The sequence below is a fragment of the Brachyistius frenatus genome, unplaced genomic scaffold (assembly GCF_029030835.1).
Source record: "Brachyistius frenatus isolate BFR_SWC_R1_liver_20210118 unplaced genomic scaffold, ASM2903083v1 Contig_20, whole genome shotgun sequence".
Classification (NCBI taxonomy): Eukaryota; Metazoa; Chordata; class Actinopteri; family Embiotocidae; genus Brachyistius; species Brachyistius frenatus.
The window spans coordinates 2783792-2806017 of NW_027210619.1; the positions used below are offsets into that span (position 1 = coordinate 2783792).

The following is a 22226-nucleotide window of genomic DNA, read 5'->3' on the forward strand; positions in this document are numbered from 1 at the left end:
TTCCATCTAGGTTATACACATACAGCCATAGTGACCCACACTTACGCACGAAATTCATATTCACACTGTATAATGCATTGCATTATGTGTGTGAACATGTACTCGTATTCTTCATTTATTTATGAGAACAAAAGCATTTGCTTTGTCTGATGGCGTATGGGTTTCCCCCAGGAAATTGCATAGAAGATGTGGACAGCCTTCATGCATTTTAGTGGTCAGAACTCGCATGTAAGGAAAAAAACACAGATCGAGTCAGGAGACGGGAAACTGTCGCAAGAAAGTTCACATACCATCCACATGTCGAGATTAGGAGTCAATGAAAAGAAAGCAAAAGGTCTGGTGTTAAGAAGAGATACACTTCCTGCTGACCTTGAAGGAAGCAAAGATGCGCGCACACACACACACTCTCACACACTCATAGGCATACCAAACAGGAAGGAGTAGATAAGCACAACAGCTTGTTCCCCTTAAGTCCCTCTTTCCTCTCTGTCAGGAGCTGTTGATCACCATCTTTGGCCACAGTTTGACGACACCGGGAATCCAAAGAGGCGGGGTTTGCAGAGTCTCCAGGGTGGGAGGTGGGAAGGGGGTTGTAAAAGGATTTTTTTAGCCAGCTGGGCAGGCGCGGTGGTGGGGGGGCCCCAGATGGTCAGAGGTGGGGGGTGACATCCTTGTTTGTGCGCGTTGAGGGGAGTAAGCACCAGGTTAGACACAACACTGGTGTTTGGGCTCTGGACACAGCATGGCTTTGTGTGAGTGTGGAGGGGGGGCGGAGAGGTGGGGCTGCTAGGTGAACGGGGAGGGGGCGGGGGGTTGTCCTCATTCTGTTCCATTTCACATCCATGTAGAGAAAGATCGAGTCGGAGAGAGGAAGCGATAAACAAAAAAGGCTCCGGGCTTGTAAACTCTGAGAAGAAGTGTGGAGTAGATGAACTCTCTTTCTGTCCCTCTCATTCTCTAACTCATGGTTGTATGATTCTGCTTTTATTTTTTTTCCTTTGAAAATAGGATAGCCTGTGGAGTAGGAGGTCACTGAAGCTTTGTAGACCTCAAAGAAAAACTCTTCTCTCGCTTTGGTTATCAACCTCACTCCCTCGAGTAACATCTTTGTGCTCATTTTGTCATGACTTCTCTCGTACTTTCCATCAACTATTCCCAACCGTGCACTACCTCTTACCATAAAAGGCTTCCCAAGTCGGGACGTATTCACCTGCCCAACATCACATGTAAATGTTTTGGGTGTTTAGATTTGTTCACTCACGAGAAGACGGAAGACGTCCCCCTTCACTACTTGCCCGCAGTCACACCTATGTCGAGTATTGTTTGCACATAATTCTTTGGGATGAAGTGCCTTGACATCACGTATAAAACATTAGTACATCTCCATGAGGGGGGTCATCATATCGTGAGCTTTGCTAATCGGTGAGACAACCAGTAATATGTTAGCATTTGCCAGCTACTACAGCCTACCAAGCAAGCTCGCCAACTGACTCGGTTGCGAACGAACAATAACGTCAAACAGTTTGTCCCAGAGACTTTACTTTTACCATCAACTTCAGCGTCACAACCGCCTGTGAGCTCTGCAGTTAATGGACCAGTTTATACTCTGGCAGAGTAGCTCGTATTAAAGTTTATGGTGCAACAAAACAATATGACTGTGGTTTTCTCTTCCCTCAAAGGTTGAGAGTGGCAAGACAAGTTGCAGCTGGTCAAAAACACAATTGTTTGTGTCAAAAGTTCACCAGAATTGCACTATACAGCAAGCCTGGCACAGTTTTACATCGTTCAAATGCGATAACGTTATTGCTGGTATGACCTGGCCCATGTGATGTCTTGTTGGATTTAACAAACAGGGCAGTGACACCCAAAATATTGAGGTATGTTTGTGTGTCAACACTATGACTTTTTTTTAAATTTATTTATTGAAATCGTTGCCCCCTTCGCACAAACTCATCTCTAATCATTTGGTGATCCCCACCCGGCCTGTAATGCGGAAGAAGAAAAAAAAAAAAAACCTGACGTGAACAACGCCATTTCACAACCATCCTGTCATCCTCCTAGAAAGCACCAAAGATCCTCCCATATCACTAGTGTTACTATAGCACCCACACAGCAGCTGAAACTGTGCCATGCTATGCCCAGCCAAGGCAGGGTGACCACAGCGTGCTGTGCCCAGTCAGCATAGAGCACAGAGTTAGCGGTCGCCCTGCTGCGACTGACCGTGGAAAAACTGAGGCTCGACCGAGCTTTTCGGCCTCCCGTTGTCGCTAAAAGGAACCAAAAGGCTTTTACTGTGGGCTGGTTAGCACACCATCACAAGAAAAAAAAAAAGTGTGTATTAAACCTACTGTACACACAGTATTTATTTCCTGCATTTATTTGGGGTGCATCATACATTGTAAGCATATTATTAGCATTTTTATTGTAGGAGAATATTTGTATCCCCGATGTTTATGTGCAGTACATTTTAAGTGCCCGGGTGTATTCAGGATGCGTAGTATGCAGCTGCTGTGCGTGATCGAGTGTCTGTTCTGTATTCCTGAAGCTGTGTTGCAAGATTGTTGCTCCTTTAATTATTCTCTCATATTAAAGGATCAAAGGTCTCTGCCACAGTAAACCCCCTGCATTTCATTATAACTACACACACACACACACACACACACACACACACACACACGTGTATATATATATGCCCCTGCGTGCACACACATTTAGATGGACACATCTGCAGGATATCAGCTATGTGCTTTTTTTTGAATTTTTAATGCGATTTCCTGTGATTATAAAGGGATAAATGTTGGCCTTTTCAAGTTTTCCATTGAAGAGCCCAGCATGTTATTTTTGATTCGGCTCCTCTGTGAGATTTCTCATTATCAACCAGGAGCTTGCACCAGTCCTCAGAAAGGTGTCACTGATCACTGTGAGGCATAAGGGATAGAGCGTTGTTTCATTCTCCTGAAGTACTTTTATGTCCTGGTGTGTGTGAACATGTGTTTGTGTGTGCGCTGACACCCACGTGTGCCTAAATGCAGTGAGTAGGTGCGCTGTTCTTTGTCTTTGCCCCGCTCCCTCTTCTCCAGCACTGGACCCAACCAATCCTCTGTGTTGCTTGCAGAGGATTCTCCCGCTGATAGGCTGCTCCAGCGCTCTGTTCGCTGACACCCACAGCTCCTCAGTGCTCCCGTGATGCCCCTGTGCTGTCACCACTCTGCTGCATGGTGGCTGGCAGCACGGGAGGATGCTGAGTGTAATTAGGGCGTACCCAAACCTTCCAGGGCCAGAGAAACGGGAAAGGGAGGGAGGAAGGAAGGGAAGAGGGGAAAAAAAAAAAAAAAAAAGGGCTGACAGTTTGACATCAGTACAGCACACCGACTCTGTAATTGCTGGCGTGCATATGGCACAGGCCGAGGTTGGAGGCTTGCGGGGCGTAGGGGTGAGGTAATATAGGGGAGAGAGAAGTCAGAAATAGGAAGGAGAGAACAAGGGAATGCAGTCTCCGAAGGAATAGATGGGGGATGAGTGCATGTCATCCAAAAAGAGGAAAGACGAGGGAGGAGCTGGAGTAGAATAAGGGAGTGAGGAGGAATGCGTAGTGGGGTTTGGGTGGGGGGGAAACGGGACCTGAGGAGCGTAGAAGAAGCATGAAGTGAATGACATGCATAGCAGGGGGCGAAGCATGTTGACACGGCATACATATATTATTACATGCACACGCTTCCACAGCTGGTGCAACTAAGTAAACATCTCTTTGCCTCAGAGGGACCTGAGAAAACACCACAGGTAGCATGAAGTGTGTGTGTGTGTGTGTGTGTGTGTGTGTGTGTGTGTGTGTGTGTGTGTGTGTGTGTGTGTGTGTGTGTGTGTGTGTGTGTGTGTGTGTGTGTGTGTGTGTAGTGGGGGGCGGGGGGGTATGCTCATGCTAGCTTGCGTGCTTTAGTGTTCTCTTAACCAGACAATCAAGTGCCTTTGTTCAGCTGTAATTAGCGCACACGGGTAATAGAGCTATTGGACATGGCCGTACACACACGCATTCGCAGAGAGGGTATTGATCAGGGGAGTGTGTGTGTGTGTGTGTGTGTGTGTGTGTGTGTGTCCTGAGCAAAGGATCCTGATCGATGGTGTCCTGTCCTGCTGATAGATTGCCAATTCTGCACGGTAGCTATTGAGCAGGAAGCAGCTTTGGTGAGACCCATCTCCAGAGTCTCACACCTGCCTCCCCAGGACACACACACACACACACACACACACACACACACACACACACACACACACACACACACACACACACACACACACACTCTTCTCTGCTCCATTATCTGTCGCAAAAATACACACCCATTCCACCCACATTCAGGTTCCAAGTTAACAGAGAACGTAGATTTCTATTTCAGTTTTTTAGCAACGGTCTGTTCTCTCTGACACTCATTTCTGCTCTCATTGCTCCATCCATCTTTGATACTCTGCAGATTTGCTGGACCACCTCAGTCTCCTGCTTCCTGTCATGTCTATCTGTTTCATTTTGCTTTTCATCAGTTCTGTCTCGTCCTCCTCCCGCTGCTCCTTCTCCACACTCATTCCTCCCCTTATTCATTCTTTTGGTCTCTTCTCTGTCCACCTACTTAACTTGAGACTACTCTGCCATACACCACCACCGCCCCTTCCCCATTCCACGGTCCTTTTCCCTCCCATGTTCCCCTTCACTGACTCCCAGCACTCCCTTCCTCTCTCCTCCGCTCTGTCACCCCTCTATAAAGACTCCCACTGACGGACCTGAACTTTCTGCCCGAGTCACATTTCTGCCCCTCATTCTTTTTTTCCTGCGCTCCATGCGAAGAGACCAATTAAAGTCCGTCTCCTCTCTTCTTCCACTCCGTTGTTCTCCTCTCCGTGTGTCTGCACTCGGACTCTCTGGGGTCGCTAATTAAAACACTTTACTTTCTTTTCTCTTTACACCACTTTTTTCACCTGTTCATCCAACTTTTCTCTTTATTCTTTTTTTGTTTTTTTTGTTCTTTTGTTCCACCTCCGCTTCATCGTGTCTCCTCAACTCTCTTCTCCTCAGTCTTCTGTCTTTCTCTGGGCCTCTTCTCATGTCTCTCCATCACTCCTCCCGTCCATTTGTCGCACGTTTCTCTCCTCATTTCTTGTCTCCTGCTTTGTCATTCATAAAATTATTTCTTCATGTTAAATTCACCTCTGTTACTCTGTCCTACATCTCCTTCCCTCAACCTCTCTCTCATCCTCTCTGTCTCCTATTAGTTTGTACATGGGTAGCTCTTTATACTGCAGCTGACAGGAAGTCAGACTCTTCAGTCTGAAGAAGCATACATTATGCAGCTCTTCTGTTCTAATGATGCTGTCTTGTCCACAGTTGTTGTTATGCCAAAAGCCACTCAACCTTGACTGACATGGTTGTACATGCACATGCACGCCCGCTTAAGTTTTTACACGCCTGTGTCTATCTGTGCTGTGTGGGAAAGTGGAAAGCAGAGGGAGTTTATTTTACACTGAACTCCCTTCAGTGGTCTTAATTAGCATATGAAGAATTGTTGTTCTCTCTATTTGACTTTCAACAACACTCCCTGGTTAGTCTAAAAATACAATGGAGTTGTATCAGTGTGATTTTTAAAATCCCAAAACATTCTTGAAGACCTGCACACCTTTAATCACATGATTTGATTGTTATATGTAATTGTGATGAACAATCCACATTCCTCCAAGCACCAAGGAGTTATAAAGTACCTGTCATCTGTCTCTCTTTCTCTGTCTGTCTGTGTTTAATCACTGCCTCTCTCCCCCTTCAGTCATGTATTAGTCTGTAGTCGTTATGTGAAATATTAATGCCGCTGTCATTTTTCTTTCCAGGTTAACGGCAGGAGATCTGTCCATCCAGCTGAATCTGAATGATTACCTGGACATCTACTGCCCCCACTACCCCAACAAGGAGACCCTCGGTCCCGGGCAGCCGGAGACGCTGGCCCTCTACCTGGTGGCAAAGGAGACTTTCCAAGGCTGTGTGGAGACCAGACGGGCCATCAAGAGGTGGGAGTGTAACACCCCCTACGCTCCGTTCGGACCAGTGCGTTTCTCTGAAAAGATCCAAAGGTTCACGCCCTTCTCGCTGGGGTTTGAGTTCCTGCCAGGGAGACACTACTACTACAGCTGTGAGTATGGATGGGTATGTTTCTGTGTGTTTCTGTGTGTGTGTGTGTGTGTGTGTGTGTGTGTGTGTGTGTGTGTGTGTGTGTGTGTGTGTGTGTGTGTGTGTGTGTGTGTGTGTGTGTGTGTGTGTGTGTGTGTGTGTGTGTGTGTGTGTGTGTGTGTGTGTGTGTGTGTGTGTGTGTGAGGAGGGTAGGGTGTCATTTAGCCTGAGTGTTTAGAGAGTCAAGAAGGTCAGAACTAGGGTAGGGTATTATAAGGAACTGTTTGACACTGGTCCAAATACACAGCTTGAGTTTTGATGGCTATTCATTTCACAGAAGATGCCAAATTCTGAACAAGTTAGCTTTTCAAATTTATATTCTAAATATAATAATTTTTTTTAAAGATTTTTCTGGTTTAAATTAGGAGATATTTGCTCAACAAATATCAAAAGTAAACTTGTTCTTCAATAGTTTTGATACTCAGACTTGTGTGTATAATTTTGTAGATTACTTTCTCAACGAATCGATTTATTCATTGTCTGAAATATCAAGAAACAGTAAAAATTTATCCTTTACAATTTTCAAAGATGTTACATTCAGATTTCTTATTTTGCCCAACCAGCAGTCAATGACTCAAAATAAAATATATGAAATGGTATAATATATAATATAATATAATATAATATAATATAATATAATATAATATAATATAATATAATATAATATAATATAATAAATATTTGTGACTCAGTAGGGAAAATTAAAGGGAGCTTGGATTTTTTTTAAATTATTTATGTTTTCTTTTTGGGGGTGATTAATGGATCATTAAAATAGTTGCTATAATAATTATATATTTTTTTGTCAAAACACCAATGGCGTACTTGAGAACGTTTTAGCTCTACAGTTGATATTTACAAGGTATTAAGGTTCAGTTGGCCAGCCCTTGTCACAAGGTGATTCAAGCATGATTTAAAAGTATATATTTTTATATGCAAAATGCATAATCTCTCATCATTTGGTGAAAAATGGATTTTCAAAGTGAAACAATGAATATTCCCCTCAGGCTCCTTACAAAGGCAACCTAATAATAAAGCCCCAAAAGAGAGAAACATATCAATATTTGAGGTTTCAGTCTGTGCAAAGACACCTGTGTTAGGGAAAGTGTGGTAGCCAGGGAGGCAGCCCTACATTTTAATGGGATAAAATGGTTAAGAGTAGTTTTAGCCAGTGAGGGTTTTTTTTTTAGGCCTTGAGTGTTGGCAAACAGCAGCTTAAGCCATTAATGTTTTCCATAAATTCATGCTGAATGACATTAATATGATGTTTTCATAAACCTGTAGGCTGTTACACAATTTCAGTGATGGTTTCTCCATGGCATCCCCCTGTGTTCGTCTCCCCTCACTCATTTATTTGAAACCACTGGAGGGGAAAAAAGGGAGGCAGAGACACAGAAGATGGCTTAGTGGCTGCAAAATCAGTTGACTTTTTTTTTTACTTACTTTTACAACTTCTGGTGTCAGTCCAAGAGGGGGAGGACATGAAACAAGTGAGAGAATGAAAGGAGTCAAGCGAATGCATAGTATGGAAGGGCGACAACAAAAAGAGAGAGGGACGGCAAAGTGTAGAAGGAAGAAATGGAGATCAATACAGGACGACAGTGAGGGAGAAAAAAAGGCAGGCAGAGAAGCAGACAGAGGAAGAGAAGCGTGGAAGAGTGACAGAGGGAGAGAAAGAGCAAAAGATGGACACAGTCTGACAGTAAAGACAGGGAGGGGGAGAAGGGGAGAAAGGGATGAGAGAGGATGGATGTGTGGAATCCACATTGGAGAAAGAAAAGGGAGAACAACAAAAGCAATGGAGAAAAGGGATGGATGAGACGAAGGAAAAGAAAGGATCTTTACATAAATTACTGTTGCGGTCCGAGGGACAATGGAGCATTGTGAGGGCATGAGAGAGTGTTTCCACACACACACACACACACACACACACACACACACACACACACACACACACACACACACACACACACACACACACACACACACACACACACACACACAGACATGTGTTTATGTACACACATGCACACCGGGCTACTGTGGTTGTTCATGCCAGTTCACAGAAACGCAACAATAGGTCTTTCCCCCCCTGGTCGGGCCACATCGGGCTCACAGCGATTGTGTGTGTTTTGTCCACATCAAAGATAAGGCGTAAAGTTGGTCCAAATGTCTGGCTCGGGTTTGTGCACTGAATGGGCGTGCAGCACTGGAGACTGCATAATGACATTAGCCTGGGAGAACAGTACAATAGTATTAGAAACACTAATGGCATTAGTTGGCTCAGCCTGAGCTGGGCTCAGCTTGTCTCTCCCACAGACTAACAACCCACTGTCTCTTGGTCTCTGCACCACTGACCAGCCTGCTGACCAACACCACTAGTTCTCCATGTCTGGAGCCCCACAAACAGGAAACACCTTGACTTCCTCTGACAGTCAGCTGCTCCTGACATTGAACCATTGAGGGGGATGGCAACGGTGGCGAAGACAGCTCAGGATGTTTGAACTTTGGAAAATGCAAACAATTACACGCGAACACAAGCAAATTAACAGAACATCGTTTACCACTTTGACAAAAACTGCATTGCATTTTTAACTTCCTGCAAATAAAAAAATAAATAAAGTGATTTCAGACACATGCTGGGCCTTTGTCAACACTGACATTATGTCATGTCATAGTAGGAAAAAACATATTTGTAAATAATAATACAACTAATAGTTCAATTCTATTTCACTGCTCAATTTCAGGGTCCTTGTGTTATGCTTGCTGGATCACAGTCACACTGTCGTGGCATACTGGGGCACTTGAATAGAACTAGGAACCATATATTGATAGCGATGAATCCCCAGTAGATATCACCTCTTTTTACATCCCCACTGTTATTCTGTGCTGTTCTTTATCAGTTGAAATTATGGACACAAAGTGAGACAAACTGTCGGCCATCATACTCCCGGTTTGTGTGTTGGGTCCCTGTTGAGTTAGCAGCTTTTTGTGAATTATTCAAATATAAATCCCTTTAACTGCAGTTCCCAGACAAATTAGTTTCGTTAAAGCAATGCTAAACTGACAAGTAATACCACTGATGTTTATATGTTTTCCCATGTGGGCCATAATCAGTATTGATATTGAAGCAGTAGCATGCTTTAATGGTTGCGCTCTCAATGGTGTATTACATTGCTTTTATTTAGTTGTGTTGATAAGTGTGATATGTGGTAGTCTATATGACATGGGGAGATGATGTAATTCTTTATACTGACATCATGAGGTATTGATATGGTTCGAAACACATAAAACAGCTTTCTTGTGATAAGTATTCTTCAAAAGGAGCATGAAAATTCTCAGAGTAGATTTTATGGAGGGGTTTCATTCCGCATGTACGGAATGAAACCCCTCCATAAAATCTACTCGCATGTTTCATGCGGGGTACATGCTAATTTGACATGTTAGCATCCTGAATACTCAGTTTGTTGGGTTTGATAAGTAAGCGGCTTATTTACAGCTTTCCTTTTTTGTTTTTTCAGCTCTACCCACAGATGAAGGCCCTCCTCTGCCATGTATGAAGTTGCGTGTCACAGTGTGCTGTGAGTCCAGTGAGTACACTCCTCTTTTCATCTCTTCCTCCTTTCATGCTCCCCCCTTTGTACACCAAGAGAGTTTTCTCTGAGCCTCTCACATCTCCACTATCAGGGCTGTATAGCATCATGTTTAGACTGCTACTTATCCCCTACTACTATGCCCTTTGTTTCCGCCTCGCTTCTTTAGTAATTCTCCACTATTATCAGTGGACCAAATTTATCTTGACTCTCCAAAACCATTATCTTTAACCTTGTAAGATGAAGCTCCTTATAAAAACTACAAGAACTGCGCACTCTACTTCGCATTGGCTTTTAAACCTAATTGGATTGAGGGTTTTTTAAGCATCAGTTTCCTCCAAAGCTCATCTTACTCCATCCCTCCTCTCTCTCCTTTTTTTTTTTTTTTTACCTCCTTGTCTTCCTCATTCTCTCACTCTCCATCTCTCTCTGTCCCAGTGTGAAATTCCCAGAGTTGATCTAATCCAGAGCCCGCCTGGAGTAATGTTAGTCTTCCAGACCAGTGAGCTGCCCATTCCGGTTGGGAATGTTGCCCAGTCACTGTGGGAATCCCTGTACAGTTGTGTGTGTGTGTGTGTGTGTGTGTGTGTGTGTGTGTGTGTGTGTGTGTGTGTGTGTGTGTGTGTGTGTGTGTGTGTGTGTGTGTGTGTGTGTGTGTGCATGCTCGCTTGAGAGCATTTCTGTGTGCACGGCCATTTTTCTGTGTCTATGCACTTTGTGTTTTTGTACGTTCCTGCATCCGTCTATGGGTCTTTACAGGCTTTCTTTGGCAGTTTAATGCGTGTGCGTGTGCGTGTGCATGTGTAGCCTTGCGTGTCTGAGACGTCTGTCCCAGTTCCCATCCCAGTCCTATCTGCAGGGGGCTTGTTTTGCTGTCCCAGACTGATCTAATACATACTTTTTCCAGGGAAACTGGTTGCAAGCTTGTCTAATGACTATACCTCCCAATCTTGCAGCCCTGATTAAATTCATCAGTTTGGCATTGAGGGAAAACATTTTTTAAAACTGGAGTAAAGAAGAGCCCCATCCGTCTCGAATGAATTCTTAAATGCCATCAATGTTCCGGTGCGAGACGGGGAGTAATTTGCTGCGTTATTACCAGTGAAGGCTGATGACTTTTTTTATATGCTAATTATCCTGCTGTCATTAATTTGAAATACCAGATAGTTGTTCGGTGAGAAAATGCTAATGTAATCTTGACCTTCTGACAGTATTCCCTGATCTGAGTCAAAAATAATCCAAATATTTGGAATCACCTGGATTATGCATGCTGGGAGATGCACGCACACACACACTTGACTTTACAGTGAAAATCCCTTTACTTTATAGTAGAAAGAGTTCTACCTACATACGTTCATCTACTGTTTCCTTTTGTAGTTTTTTTTCTCCTCTCTGCCTCTCATCCTATTCCTTAACCAAAACTAATCCCGACTAAATTTCAGGATCTCCGTCTCCTTGTCTTTACCCCCCCACCCCTCTCTCTCCAACCTCCCGCTCTTTCTTTCTTCAGTCTTCTGTCATTCTTGAAGTGGCACTAATCCCCCCCTTCTCTCTGTCTCCTCAGCTCTCTCCTCCCTTCCTCATTTTTTATGATCTTTCGCTACTGGAGCAAAACTAATCTAGGCACCATCCATGGCAGTCTCTTACACATCCTCCTCATTCCCTCCCCCCCAGACTTTGCCCCTCCTCCTCCACCTTCCCTGTGTTTTCTCTATCTCTTTGTTGTATCTCCATATCTACTATACAGTTATTCACAGACTCCCCTCTCTCTCCTCGTTCCTCTGCTTCACTCTATCTCTGTCGTGTGCATGCTGTGCGGCGGTTGTGCGTTGGGATGAGCAGACATGAGGCCGTAGAGGGGCGAGCAAATTAGATGGATGAGAGCAGAGATGAAGGAGAGTTGGAGGGTCTCTATCTCTCTCTCGCTCTCTGTCTCCCTCTCTTTGGCTGTCCATTAGTGGTGGTTTACCACAGCTGTTGTTGTGTTGTTCCCTGTGGTAACACCTCACATACTCCCTGGTTCCTTCCTGCTCAGGTTCCCTTTTATCTGACAGGTAGCATGGCAGCAGGGCGCTCTGTGGAGCTGCCTGTATATCTCTGTGTGTGTGTGTGTGTGTGTGTGTGTGTGTGTGTGTGTGTGTGTGTGTGTGTGTGTGTGTGTGTGTGTGTGTGTGTGTGTGTGTGTGTGTGTGTGTGTGTGGCCGTTGGTGATGGCAGCTCCTGTCCTTCAGCTTTATCTCATCTGTTATCTAAACTTCAAACTGTGCTCCTCCCTCCCTTCTTCTCTCCCCAAACTTTTTCTTTCTTTCTGTCTTCAGAAACCAGCCCGAATGATTAAAAGGTAGTTCCCTGCGGGGATGCCCTGTTGTGGATGTTTGAATTAATTATCAGCGCACACACTGCCTCACACTGGTCTGAAGGACAGCGTGGTGACAGTGAAAGTGTCCATCAGGTACGCTGTCATTGCCCGAAGGTCAGGTACCACTCACCAGTCCCTCGATCTTCTCTCCAGTGTGTGAATGTGTGTGTTTATCTCCTTAATTTAACCAGAGAACACAACAAAAAGGGCAGGACAGGTCCAGTGACACAGAAGGCTCCTAATGACATCCTGTGGACACGTGCCTCACTGTGACCTTTTTTTGTTTCCTCTCCGTTTTTGCTGTGAGCTTTGTAAAGTGAGTTTTGGTTTCTTCGGTTTTGGTTATGTGTTTCGGCAGAGCTATGTGTGCGGTGATGTGATGTTTATTTGAACGCAACACTGTCACGAATCATGCCAGAGAAAGGGCTTTGCTGAAAGGTGCTTTAAGCCTGTGTTGCATCAGAAAACAGGGCTCTGAATCGGCACCAGCAGATTGGTGTCATGTGAAATCTCTGGCGCCTTGCAGCCCTCTATTGCGTCTTTCACTGGCTCACTTCGTCTCTCACTCCATACTTACCTTTTTTTTTTTTAACGCGACAACCTCTTCGTGAAACTCATCCTGTTGTGTTTATCTCTCTTGTTCTCCTTGTCGCTCTGCCTCTCTGCCTTTCTCCTTTTCGGCTGTCCCACTGTGAGAAACCATTACAGACCAACTTCTCTTTCTCTAATTGATTCCCTTTCTTTCTCTGTCTCTCTTCCCTTTTGTCGTTGTCCTGCTGTGAGCAGTCCATTAGATTTATTTCAGTTTGCAGAGCTTCACCATTTTACCCACTTTCTTTATCCTTTTTTTCTGCCATTTTTTTTTACATTTCTTACACCACTGCCCTCCTTAACCCCCTCCACACTCGCCCAAATACCTTTTGTACCCCCTGAACTCGATACACACAAGGACAAAACTGGAACAGAGACATGCACGCACCGCTTGCACAGTCGAGCTCGCAGATCCCGAACTCGAGACTCAAAATTTGCCTTTCACCGTTTTCAGCGAGTTGTGTTTTTAGTTCACTGCGATGTCTCCTTTCGCGATTTTTGTTTTGAGTTTTAAGTGCTAGCAATCAGAGTTGGTTAGCTTGAGCTCCTGCATGTGTAAAATGGCGGCACGTGCGGAGAGGTGGGATGGAGGAATATTGTCTGTCTCTGCAGTGGGGCGTTCTGCCGACCGCAGACGCACACACATATATACACCGGCATACACGCACGCACACACAAACACGTGCGCACGCACACACAAAAACACACGCACGCACACACACACACACGCACAACACACACACACACACACACAGTTGTGCATGTACAGTTACACATGCAGCATGTTTCTGACTGCAGTGCAGAGAGGACACACTTCCTGTAGTCACGCCACCATGGACACCATTTTGTGGCGGAGCTCGCCATCAACCAACGAGTGTTTTCGACATTTAGCTTTTGCACAAATGATTTGATTAAAGGCAGATCAAAACACGCATATCACGCACAGCTGGGTAAACGCAAGGCATTTAACATGAAGAATTTTGCTTTGCAGTTGCGGCGCCGAGTTACACACGAACTGATTGTTAATGCACTTCCCAAAAGCAATTCCTCTAAATGACATGTTTGATTTAAAAGCATTTCATTTCTACAATAATACAATATGTGAACGCAATTTAATGATTAAGGAATATCCACTAATTAGCTGTCCTTTTAAGTTTGAAAAAAATATAAGCATAAGAGTGTAGAATTACACACACTCACACACACACATGTTAAAGTATGTACATAATACGCATAAAAATAGAATAGAATTTATATGTAAAAGGAGGACTGCTGATAAGTAAATATTCTTTGGTCATTAAATTGTATGCAAACATTGAGTGATTGTAGAAATGCTATTTTTTTCCCAATTAAAAATTAAGAGATCATTTTCAGGATATTTTTGTTTTATTTCATGCAACGATCGGCGCACAAACATGCCTACACATGATGGCAGTGCAAGCCTCAGACCCAGCATGCTATTTAATGCTTCGTTAACCACTAGATGGTCATTAGGTGTACAGAACCTGGGAGTGATTTAGTGGCTCATGTCTGCCGGAACGACATGTCGTACAGTCACGCAGAGTGAGAGTAAGGGATGTGGATCTGTGGTAGTTTTCCTGGCGTCATCAGTGCGCACTTTGTCTTCTTTGTCTGTGTGTGTGTGTGTGTGTGTGTGTGTGTGTGTGTGTGTGTGTGTGTGTGTGTGTGTGTGTGTGTGTGTGTGTGTGTGTGTGTGTGTGTGTGTGTGTGTGTGTGTGTGTGTGTGCTCAGGGATGCAGTGTCAGAGGTGGGTTCAAGGCCATAGATCGATTTAATAACACCTGCAATTGTGCAGTCTCATCGTCGTTTCCTCTCCCTTCAGTCCTCTCTCTGGAATTTTATGGGGCTTCACTTTTCGGAGGGATTTTAACAGTTCTCAGTCCCACTACCTGTATTTTTTTTGTCCTTTTCCCCCCTCTCTTTAACCCCTCCCCATCTTACCATCCATCCATTCTTCCGTCCATTATTTCCTTTTAGTCCCCCTCCTGCTGAGAAAATGACGCCCAGACACAAACACCCCCTTATCCCGTCTCTTTCTCTCCTTCCCCTTTCTCTCTGTCTGACCTTGTTTCAATCTTTCCAACCTTCTTTTTTTTTGTTTTTTCATCGCACTTTCTCACTCGAGTCTCCACTGTTCCCCCTTTCATCTTCTGTCCACTTCTTGGTTTCGCGCTGTCATTTCGAATTTTCCTGTGTTTTTTTTTTTCCCCTTCTTTTTCATTTCCTGTATCCCCTCTGTATAATCTCGATCATTCTTACTCCTTCTAATTTACATAACACTATCTTTTCCTGTTTCCATGCTTCTCAAGCTCTTTTTTTATCCGACCTTTAAGAGAATTTGCATAGGGGACATATTTAGGGTTGCACAGCCAGTCAGTACTCATTTTTCATGGCGTTAGTCTTTGAGTAATGGTAAATACCTTCCCCTGGTCATTTGTCTGTTTCTTGCTCCTTTTGTTCCACAAAGCAGTAGCTTTATTGAGAAAGTTAAGCATGCAAAAATGACTCATCAGCAACTTGTTTCTTTGCCTCAACTTTATCTAAATCTTCTCTCTCCTCTCTTTCTCTTTCCCCGCTCCCCTATTACAGCATCAGAGGGCTCAAAACAAATACAAGGTGAGATGCAACATCTTAAACTCTCTACCATGTCTGCATGCTTGTAACATACTGTATATGCTACACCTAGATGTCTTCAAGCATGTTTTAAATGCAACAGAAATAAGTTCAAATGAATCGAATATCCAAAAGTATGAAATTGTTGATGGTCTCGTTCCAAATCCATGGACATTAATGTGCTGCTTTACCAGCCTTGCCTCTTCTGGGAAGTTTTTCACAAGAGATCTGATCCAGTTCAGCCACATGGGCATTAGTGGTTTTGGGAATTGATGTTGGGAGACAAGATCTGTAACACAATCAGTGTTATTTCATCCTAAAAGTGTTAGACAGGGTTGAGTTCAGGGCTCTGTTAAAGTCAATCAAGTTCATCCAGCTGAACTCAGAAAACCCAGAACCTCCCCCGTACTGGTGCTATTAATTTGGTGGCCCACTGTTACCTTAAGTAATGTTGTATGCTGTATTTTTTACTTAATTGGTAGGGCCAAGTCTTGAAATCAGACCCAGATCAAAATTAATTCCTGTCCAGATACTTACATGTATTTGATATCAGACATAAATTTTCACACATTTCCATCTCTGTTCCAGAAACTGTACTTCGAAGTAGCGTTTCCTCTCTGACGACAGCCTCACTTCCACTTCTCATCCTCCTCCTCATCCTCCTCCTGCTGACGACCTGACCTGTCCATCCTCATCGCTGACCTCGCACCTGTTCTCTGTGGGACTAGGAATGATTACTCAGACGTTCAAGTACACGATGCAATCTGCTCTCAGACAGTGACTGACACAGTGCAATCTATGCTCGGCTATTGAAAATGACACGTATTACCTTGTGGCTGTTTACCTGCGAAATTCCAGAAAGAATCAGGTGTCTTCTCCAAAAATGGGGCCACAGTGACTCAGGGACCGACTCACCGAATCACTGTGATTCATTTCTTGCTCTCGTCTCCCACCTGTTGTGCAAGTAGTAGCACAGAATATCACGTACACAGCTGGTCATGAGACTGATATCCCACTCTGATGCCAGAAGAACAATGAGTCTGTCAGGACTTGTTCCAACAAAGTTTTTTCACTTTCTCATCTCTGTTTCTCATGTCGTGTCTCATTTTCTACTAATTGTCTTGGATTTACTGCTTTTTGAGAATCCGCCTTGATTGAAAAGTGGCCAAATAAACACGTACTACTGTACTGAGTGGCTCAGGGTGAAGGCCAGAAGGTAAACTGGTGATTTTTCTTTTCTGCTGTTCATGATCAGGCACAAGTAACTGACCAATTTTTAACTGCCTCATTTGCATCTGACTAAGATGCAATTGTTCTACTTTTGTAACTAATTAGATTGTGAAACTAAAAGCATTTGAAGAGGAAATGGGGAATATTCTGGACTATTGAGACTGGGCCGCTGCGCCCCCTGCTGGGATTAAACTGGTCGTACTAGAGTTGAACTGGTTTGGCCATAAACTCAGAAACTGGACACTAGATTTTGGTGCTGCATGGTGATAATGGGACTTGGGACACAGTTTGTCCTCTCTGGCTGGTCAGCCTGATGGTCTGCCTCTGCACTCCTCTTCAGCTTCAGGACAAAGTGCATAACAGAGGAGTTTGAGGGTAAATTGAGAACATCAACTCGCCTTCTTCCACTCACACTGCGGTGGCTGACTGATTGATTCTCTCGTTGGCCGACCAGGTGTGCAGATATGCACACAAGCTTTGTATTCTTTTGCTATTGTTGTTGTGTTGTTGTACAGTGGGTCTTTGATCTTAGGTTTTGCTGTATAGTTAATATATTTAGCAAAAGTACAATATATTAACTATATAATTCAATGTTTTAGTAAGAACTTATCTCTTTTATTTAATTGCTCAAATTTGACCAAAAAAAATACCCATTTCGTATAAACGGTGATTTATTTTCTGGATAAGTATGTAATTACAAATATGCCCTGCTAACGAGTAGTTGCTCAAGTTAAATGATTCGGTGCTTGAATTTATTAAAACATTTTGCCAATTGTTTTTTTTAAAGAAACGTCAAAATGACTGACAATGACTTAAGAAAAAAATAATGAATTAGAAATTCATTTATTTTTCAGATTTTCCTAAATAATAAATTAGAGATAATATAGGTGTGTATTTTCCCTTGAAATTAAATGAAGTTTATATATTTATATTTACATAATAATTTGAACACAATATTTGAATGACTTTCCAAAAATCTATAGGTTATTTGTACAGTTTATTGTAGCTTTTAAAACTACATTGTTAGCACTTAATATATTTTTTTCCTTAAAATATCTGGGTGTCAAAATGGTGTATAAATCACACCAATCATGTCATTATTTTCTTATATTACTTTCCAAAATGGGTGATTAAAAAAACAATGTTCTTTTCAAAATAATTCTGTTCTGTGATGTAGAGTTTGACGGTCATGTACTACTAGGATTTTGGTCGTAATGTTTTTTTGTGTGTATCGTGTTCTGCTTTCACATTTTAGTGAAGAATGTAGCTTCTTCTGTGAAGAGCCAACTGCAATCTGAGCCTTTTTTTACGTGGCAAAACAACAAAATAAATATGATTGCATTTAAACGGTTTGAGTCAATGATTATTTAGGTTTAGATTGTATTGATATTTTATGTAACCGCAGGTCTCGGTGACAACGCACCCGTATGTACACACACCCAGTGTAATACACAGGACTACGGAGATAAAGAGACTTTTGGGACTTGAAATGACCTTGTGGTGTAAGAGGTCGTTGTAATGTGAGTAACCTTGTGGAATATTGAGCTGAGTTTTTATCTATGGGGCGCCAAACCCTGATAAGACTCGGATACCCAATAGACTTCTGGTATTAATAGACTCTGAAGCATCATGCCGATACATTGACCTTAAAGTTTTTTTTTTTTTTTTTTTTTCAGTCAACACAAGACTGACGTTGAACACAGCCCAAAAGGAAATGTTTTGTGTCTTAAATATTGAAGTGTACGTCCAAATAAGCTGTAAGTGCATTTCCATTTATATAGGCAGTAATGTAGAACGTCTTGTGAAGCCAGAAAGGCAATTTTCTGGATAATAGGGCTAATGCTCCTATTTCATGGCTTATGATCTCTTCTGATGACATGTTTGTCACTGTTGAGGCATGTTGTTATAAAGTATCTTTGATTTTGACCTTCACATATAAATTTCCAAAGCCTATGTTTTCATTCTTTTTCCATTCTGAATGATGAAGTAAAGCGCACTGAAATTGTCAGAAAGAGAAGGAATACTTTTAGAATGGTGTAAAAAGGAAAAGGACTTTAAAAACGTCCTCGGTCTTCACATTGTGTGTGTTAAACTGTTTGTTTATTCCAGTGAAAGCACGCACAAACCAGCAGCTTTAATATAACAGTTTGATATGGAGTTTTTGTTTTATCTCTGATTTCAGCCAGACACCACTGGAAAATTATATCAAAAATTTACTTCTGTCATATTTTCTGTATTTTTTTTGTACTTGAGTTTGTTGTGTGTTGATGTGCCAAAGCTGTAACTGAACTCCAAAACAAACTTCATAATTACAGATGAATGATGCAATATCATACATTTTGAAGATCATGGAAATCCAACGTCAAAGTTTCCTCTGCGGTTTGATGGCTGCGATCGTAATTTCACCAGTGACAAATTTAGGTTGTAACTGTGTGTCTGACAATTTTTTTTCCATATAGCATATCATAGTGCAGATCTCCACAAATGACACGGTAATCACAGTGTATCTGATTTTAACAGTGTAGATTCTGTTGTCACAAATTGGCCTATATTTAATTGCTCCTCAGCTGAATATTTAAGGCTCAGATTGTCAGTGTTGATTACATCTTCAGGAATATTAAACAAGCTATTTATAGAACCAAACAACTCGTATTTTGCTGCAATATTAATGTCATGTGTAACAATTAAAATCCATGTATTTTGCAACTGTTACATTTTTAATTAGACAATTGAAGACATTATTTAAAGGGTACAATAGTATTTATTGTTTTAAAAATATTTTACATTTGGAAAAAGAAATTCCCCATCTTTGATTTTCAGACACATGCCTCTGTAACCTTTTCCTGAATTTAGGAAGAATATTTTTCACAGTCAAGAGTCTCTCAGCATGTAATCAACACCTCGATCATCAGCGACACTCTGACCAGTGTATATTTCACATATTTCAGAAGCAAGGTTAACAGAGGGGAGAGGAACAGACATCGGGAGTATCCTTCTGGAAATACTTGAGGTCCTTGAGAAAAAAAAAATGCTTCAAGATTTAGAATTTAAAAGTAAGCTTTACTTAATTTTTTATTAAAATTAGGGCATGAATTAAAAAAAAAAAAAAAAGCCCTTACCTCTTCTGGGAAGTGAAGTGATACATAGCCAAACTGTCTTTCTTTAAGAATTGTGTCCACAGAATCCCTCATCAGGTTTGTTTTAGCAAACTTCCCGAGGCTCATGAATATAAAACAGCCACTGAAGTTGTACCGCTACACACCCCTCCACTCAAAGACATGTTTTGGTCAGTGTTACTTCCCTTTGATGTTCGACCTGAATGGTGTATGTACAGAGTTATACACTTACAGACTGTTGTCAAATTCCTCTGCTGAAAGTGAAAAGTTTCTCTGACCTCACCAAAATTCTGAGTTTAAGGGATGTCTGTGTCCTGTGAGTAAGATTTCAGACCTGACAGTTAGTCTGAAAGCCAGTCTCTGTCCGACAGGGAATTTACACCAGTGTGATGTGTAAACTTGAAGCCTGCATTGCACAAACACAAAGAATGATATTTCAGTGATAGGAGACATCTGGTATCCAGTAGTTTAACTTTTGAAATTAAAAATATTTGCATATTAAATGATACTGGATTTTTATTTTTATTTTTATTTATTTTTTATTTTTTTTAAACTATGGAGAAGGAGTAGAAGTCATTTGAGGAATTTCTATTCAGTTAATTGAACTGTTTTTATGGAAAAATCCTATCAGGCACAAATTATCATTCAAAAGCAGAGTATTTTTTGTCTATTTTTTACCTCTGTGGAGGGGATCTTTAGTCATTTTAAGATGCTGAACTAATTTCAAAGGAGTTATTAAAGTAATGCTCCATTACTTTAGCAATTAAAGTACTGTTTTAAATGGTTTCACCCAGATGTGTTTATTAATATTATTGATGGCTGGAGACAGTTACAGATGTCACAGTTGCCAAAACTTAAGCTCTAATGATTTTTCCAGCTCATCAACCTGTGGTAATCTTCAATTGTCATCTCTGCCCATATCTGCCAGCTTCTGCACACAATCGTCTTTTGCATCAGGAAATGGGGACTGAATTACAATTTGAAATCTCCTGACCTCTCAATCTCACAGCTCTGGAAGTAAAACCTTGCATCCTGCAGCATGTGAGGCTTTCTTAGCATAAGGAAGCAAAAGCCCAGTGAAGTGAGATGTCTGTAAGCAGCAGCGAGTGTTATTTATGCCTCAACTGTGTGTGTATTATAGTCTAACAAAATATCTGGACTATAATACACAGGATCAAGGACTTTGTCCCCACCAATAAGATAAATTCAGTTGACATCTCTTGCACATGTTGCGTTTACTTTGCAATACTTTATAATCAGATACAGTATATATTTCCATGGGGGAATATATGAACCTTAATGCAGTGGAGAGTAAAAGACTTAAGATGCTAAATCTGTGAAGTAGCTTATAACAAGTAGACCCTTCTACTGAGATTCTTCACAATCTGATTCAAGGATATCCTCCCATTTTATTCTGAGAGGTTTCACTTCACTCGTTTTCCCAGCGACATATTTAAGGAGTATTTTCAATGGCCCTCAGAGCTGGTCAGTAGTTCTCCCACACTTTTCTTCAACAAATAGTTGTATGCAAAAGTTTGGGCACCCAAATATTCTGCAAATTACATATTTTGTTGACTTCTTAAGTGAGAAGTTTAATCCCAAAACCAAAATGAAAATAAGGCTTACCTAACTGTTACTCCTTATTTCATGAACTTAAAAATCAGAAAAAACTAAAACAAAATACTGGTATGTTCTAACGAAGGCCTACATACCTTCTAGGTACACACTTTCTAAGGTACACTCTTCTACTTGTAAAGCCTCAGGACTTTATTTACTAGTTAAACCTTAACGGACTCATTAGGCCTTTATAAGGCAGGTCAAGAACAGCTGATGACTCCTCAAACCTGGTGGAAACACTCAACAACCAAGAACTGACTGAAAATCTGAAAATGATACTGATGCCAAAAAAGCAGGAAAAGGCTCCAAATAAAATATCCAAGTGTTGCAGCTCACAGTTTCTGCTGTCTGAAATGTTACTAAGAAATGACAGTAAAGGTCAGGACAAGATCTCCAAACCCAGAAAACTTTCAGTTACAACTGCATCTACATCTTCTGGGCAGAAAGACAAAACAAAACACCTGTATGACGTGATTTAGCTTTCACAGAAGTGGTGGTGCACCTCTGTGTAGCTCTGATCTGGTCTGCATAGAAGCATTAGAAGGAAACATGACCTGCGACATCATCTGAAAAGTTAACGTCTGAAGTCTGCTGAGCAACATCTGGATGAGCCAGAGTCGTATTGAAAAAAAGTTCTGTCGACAGATGAAGTTCAACTTTTTCTCCAAAGGCATGTTTGGATCAATTATGTCAAGAAACACAAGCTGAAGCTTCAATGACCCTCACAGACTTCGAAAATCATCCAAAATCTGAGGGATCCTCAACAAGCAATGCAAGACTGTCTAAATGTACCTTAAAACTTGGATGGGAACTCAAAGGACGAGTGAGTGAAAATTTCTAAATTAAGAACAGAAAGATTCTTAGCTGACTCCGGAAAGTGTTTGCAA

At 41.9% G+C, this 22226-nt stretch overlaps 1 protein-coding gene across 1 annotated transcript in view; it reads left to right on the forward strand.

The window, feature by feature from the left end:
• The window catches only part of LOC138619449 (ephrin-A4), a 31417-nt gene extending 13638 nt beyond the window's left edge, over window positions 1-17779 (forward strand). Inside the window, exons 2-5 of the mRNA XM_069695927.1 lie at window positions 5866-6164; window positions 9721-9789; window positions 15353-15379; window positions 15965-17779. Of these exons, the coding sequence (XP_069552028.1) occupies window positions 5866-6164; window positions 9721-9789; window positions 15353-15379; window positions 15965-16056 (487 nt within the window). The 3' untranslated portion in view covers window positions 16057-17779. The remainder of the gene's footprint in view (window positions 1-5865; window positions 6165-9720; window positions 9790-15352; window positions 15380-15964) is intronic.
• Window positions 17780-22226: the final 4447 nt, after the last annotated feature.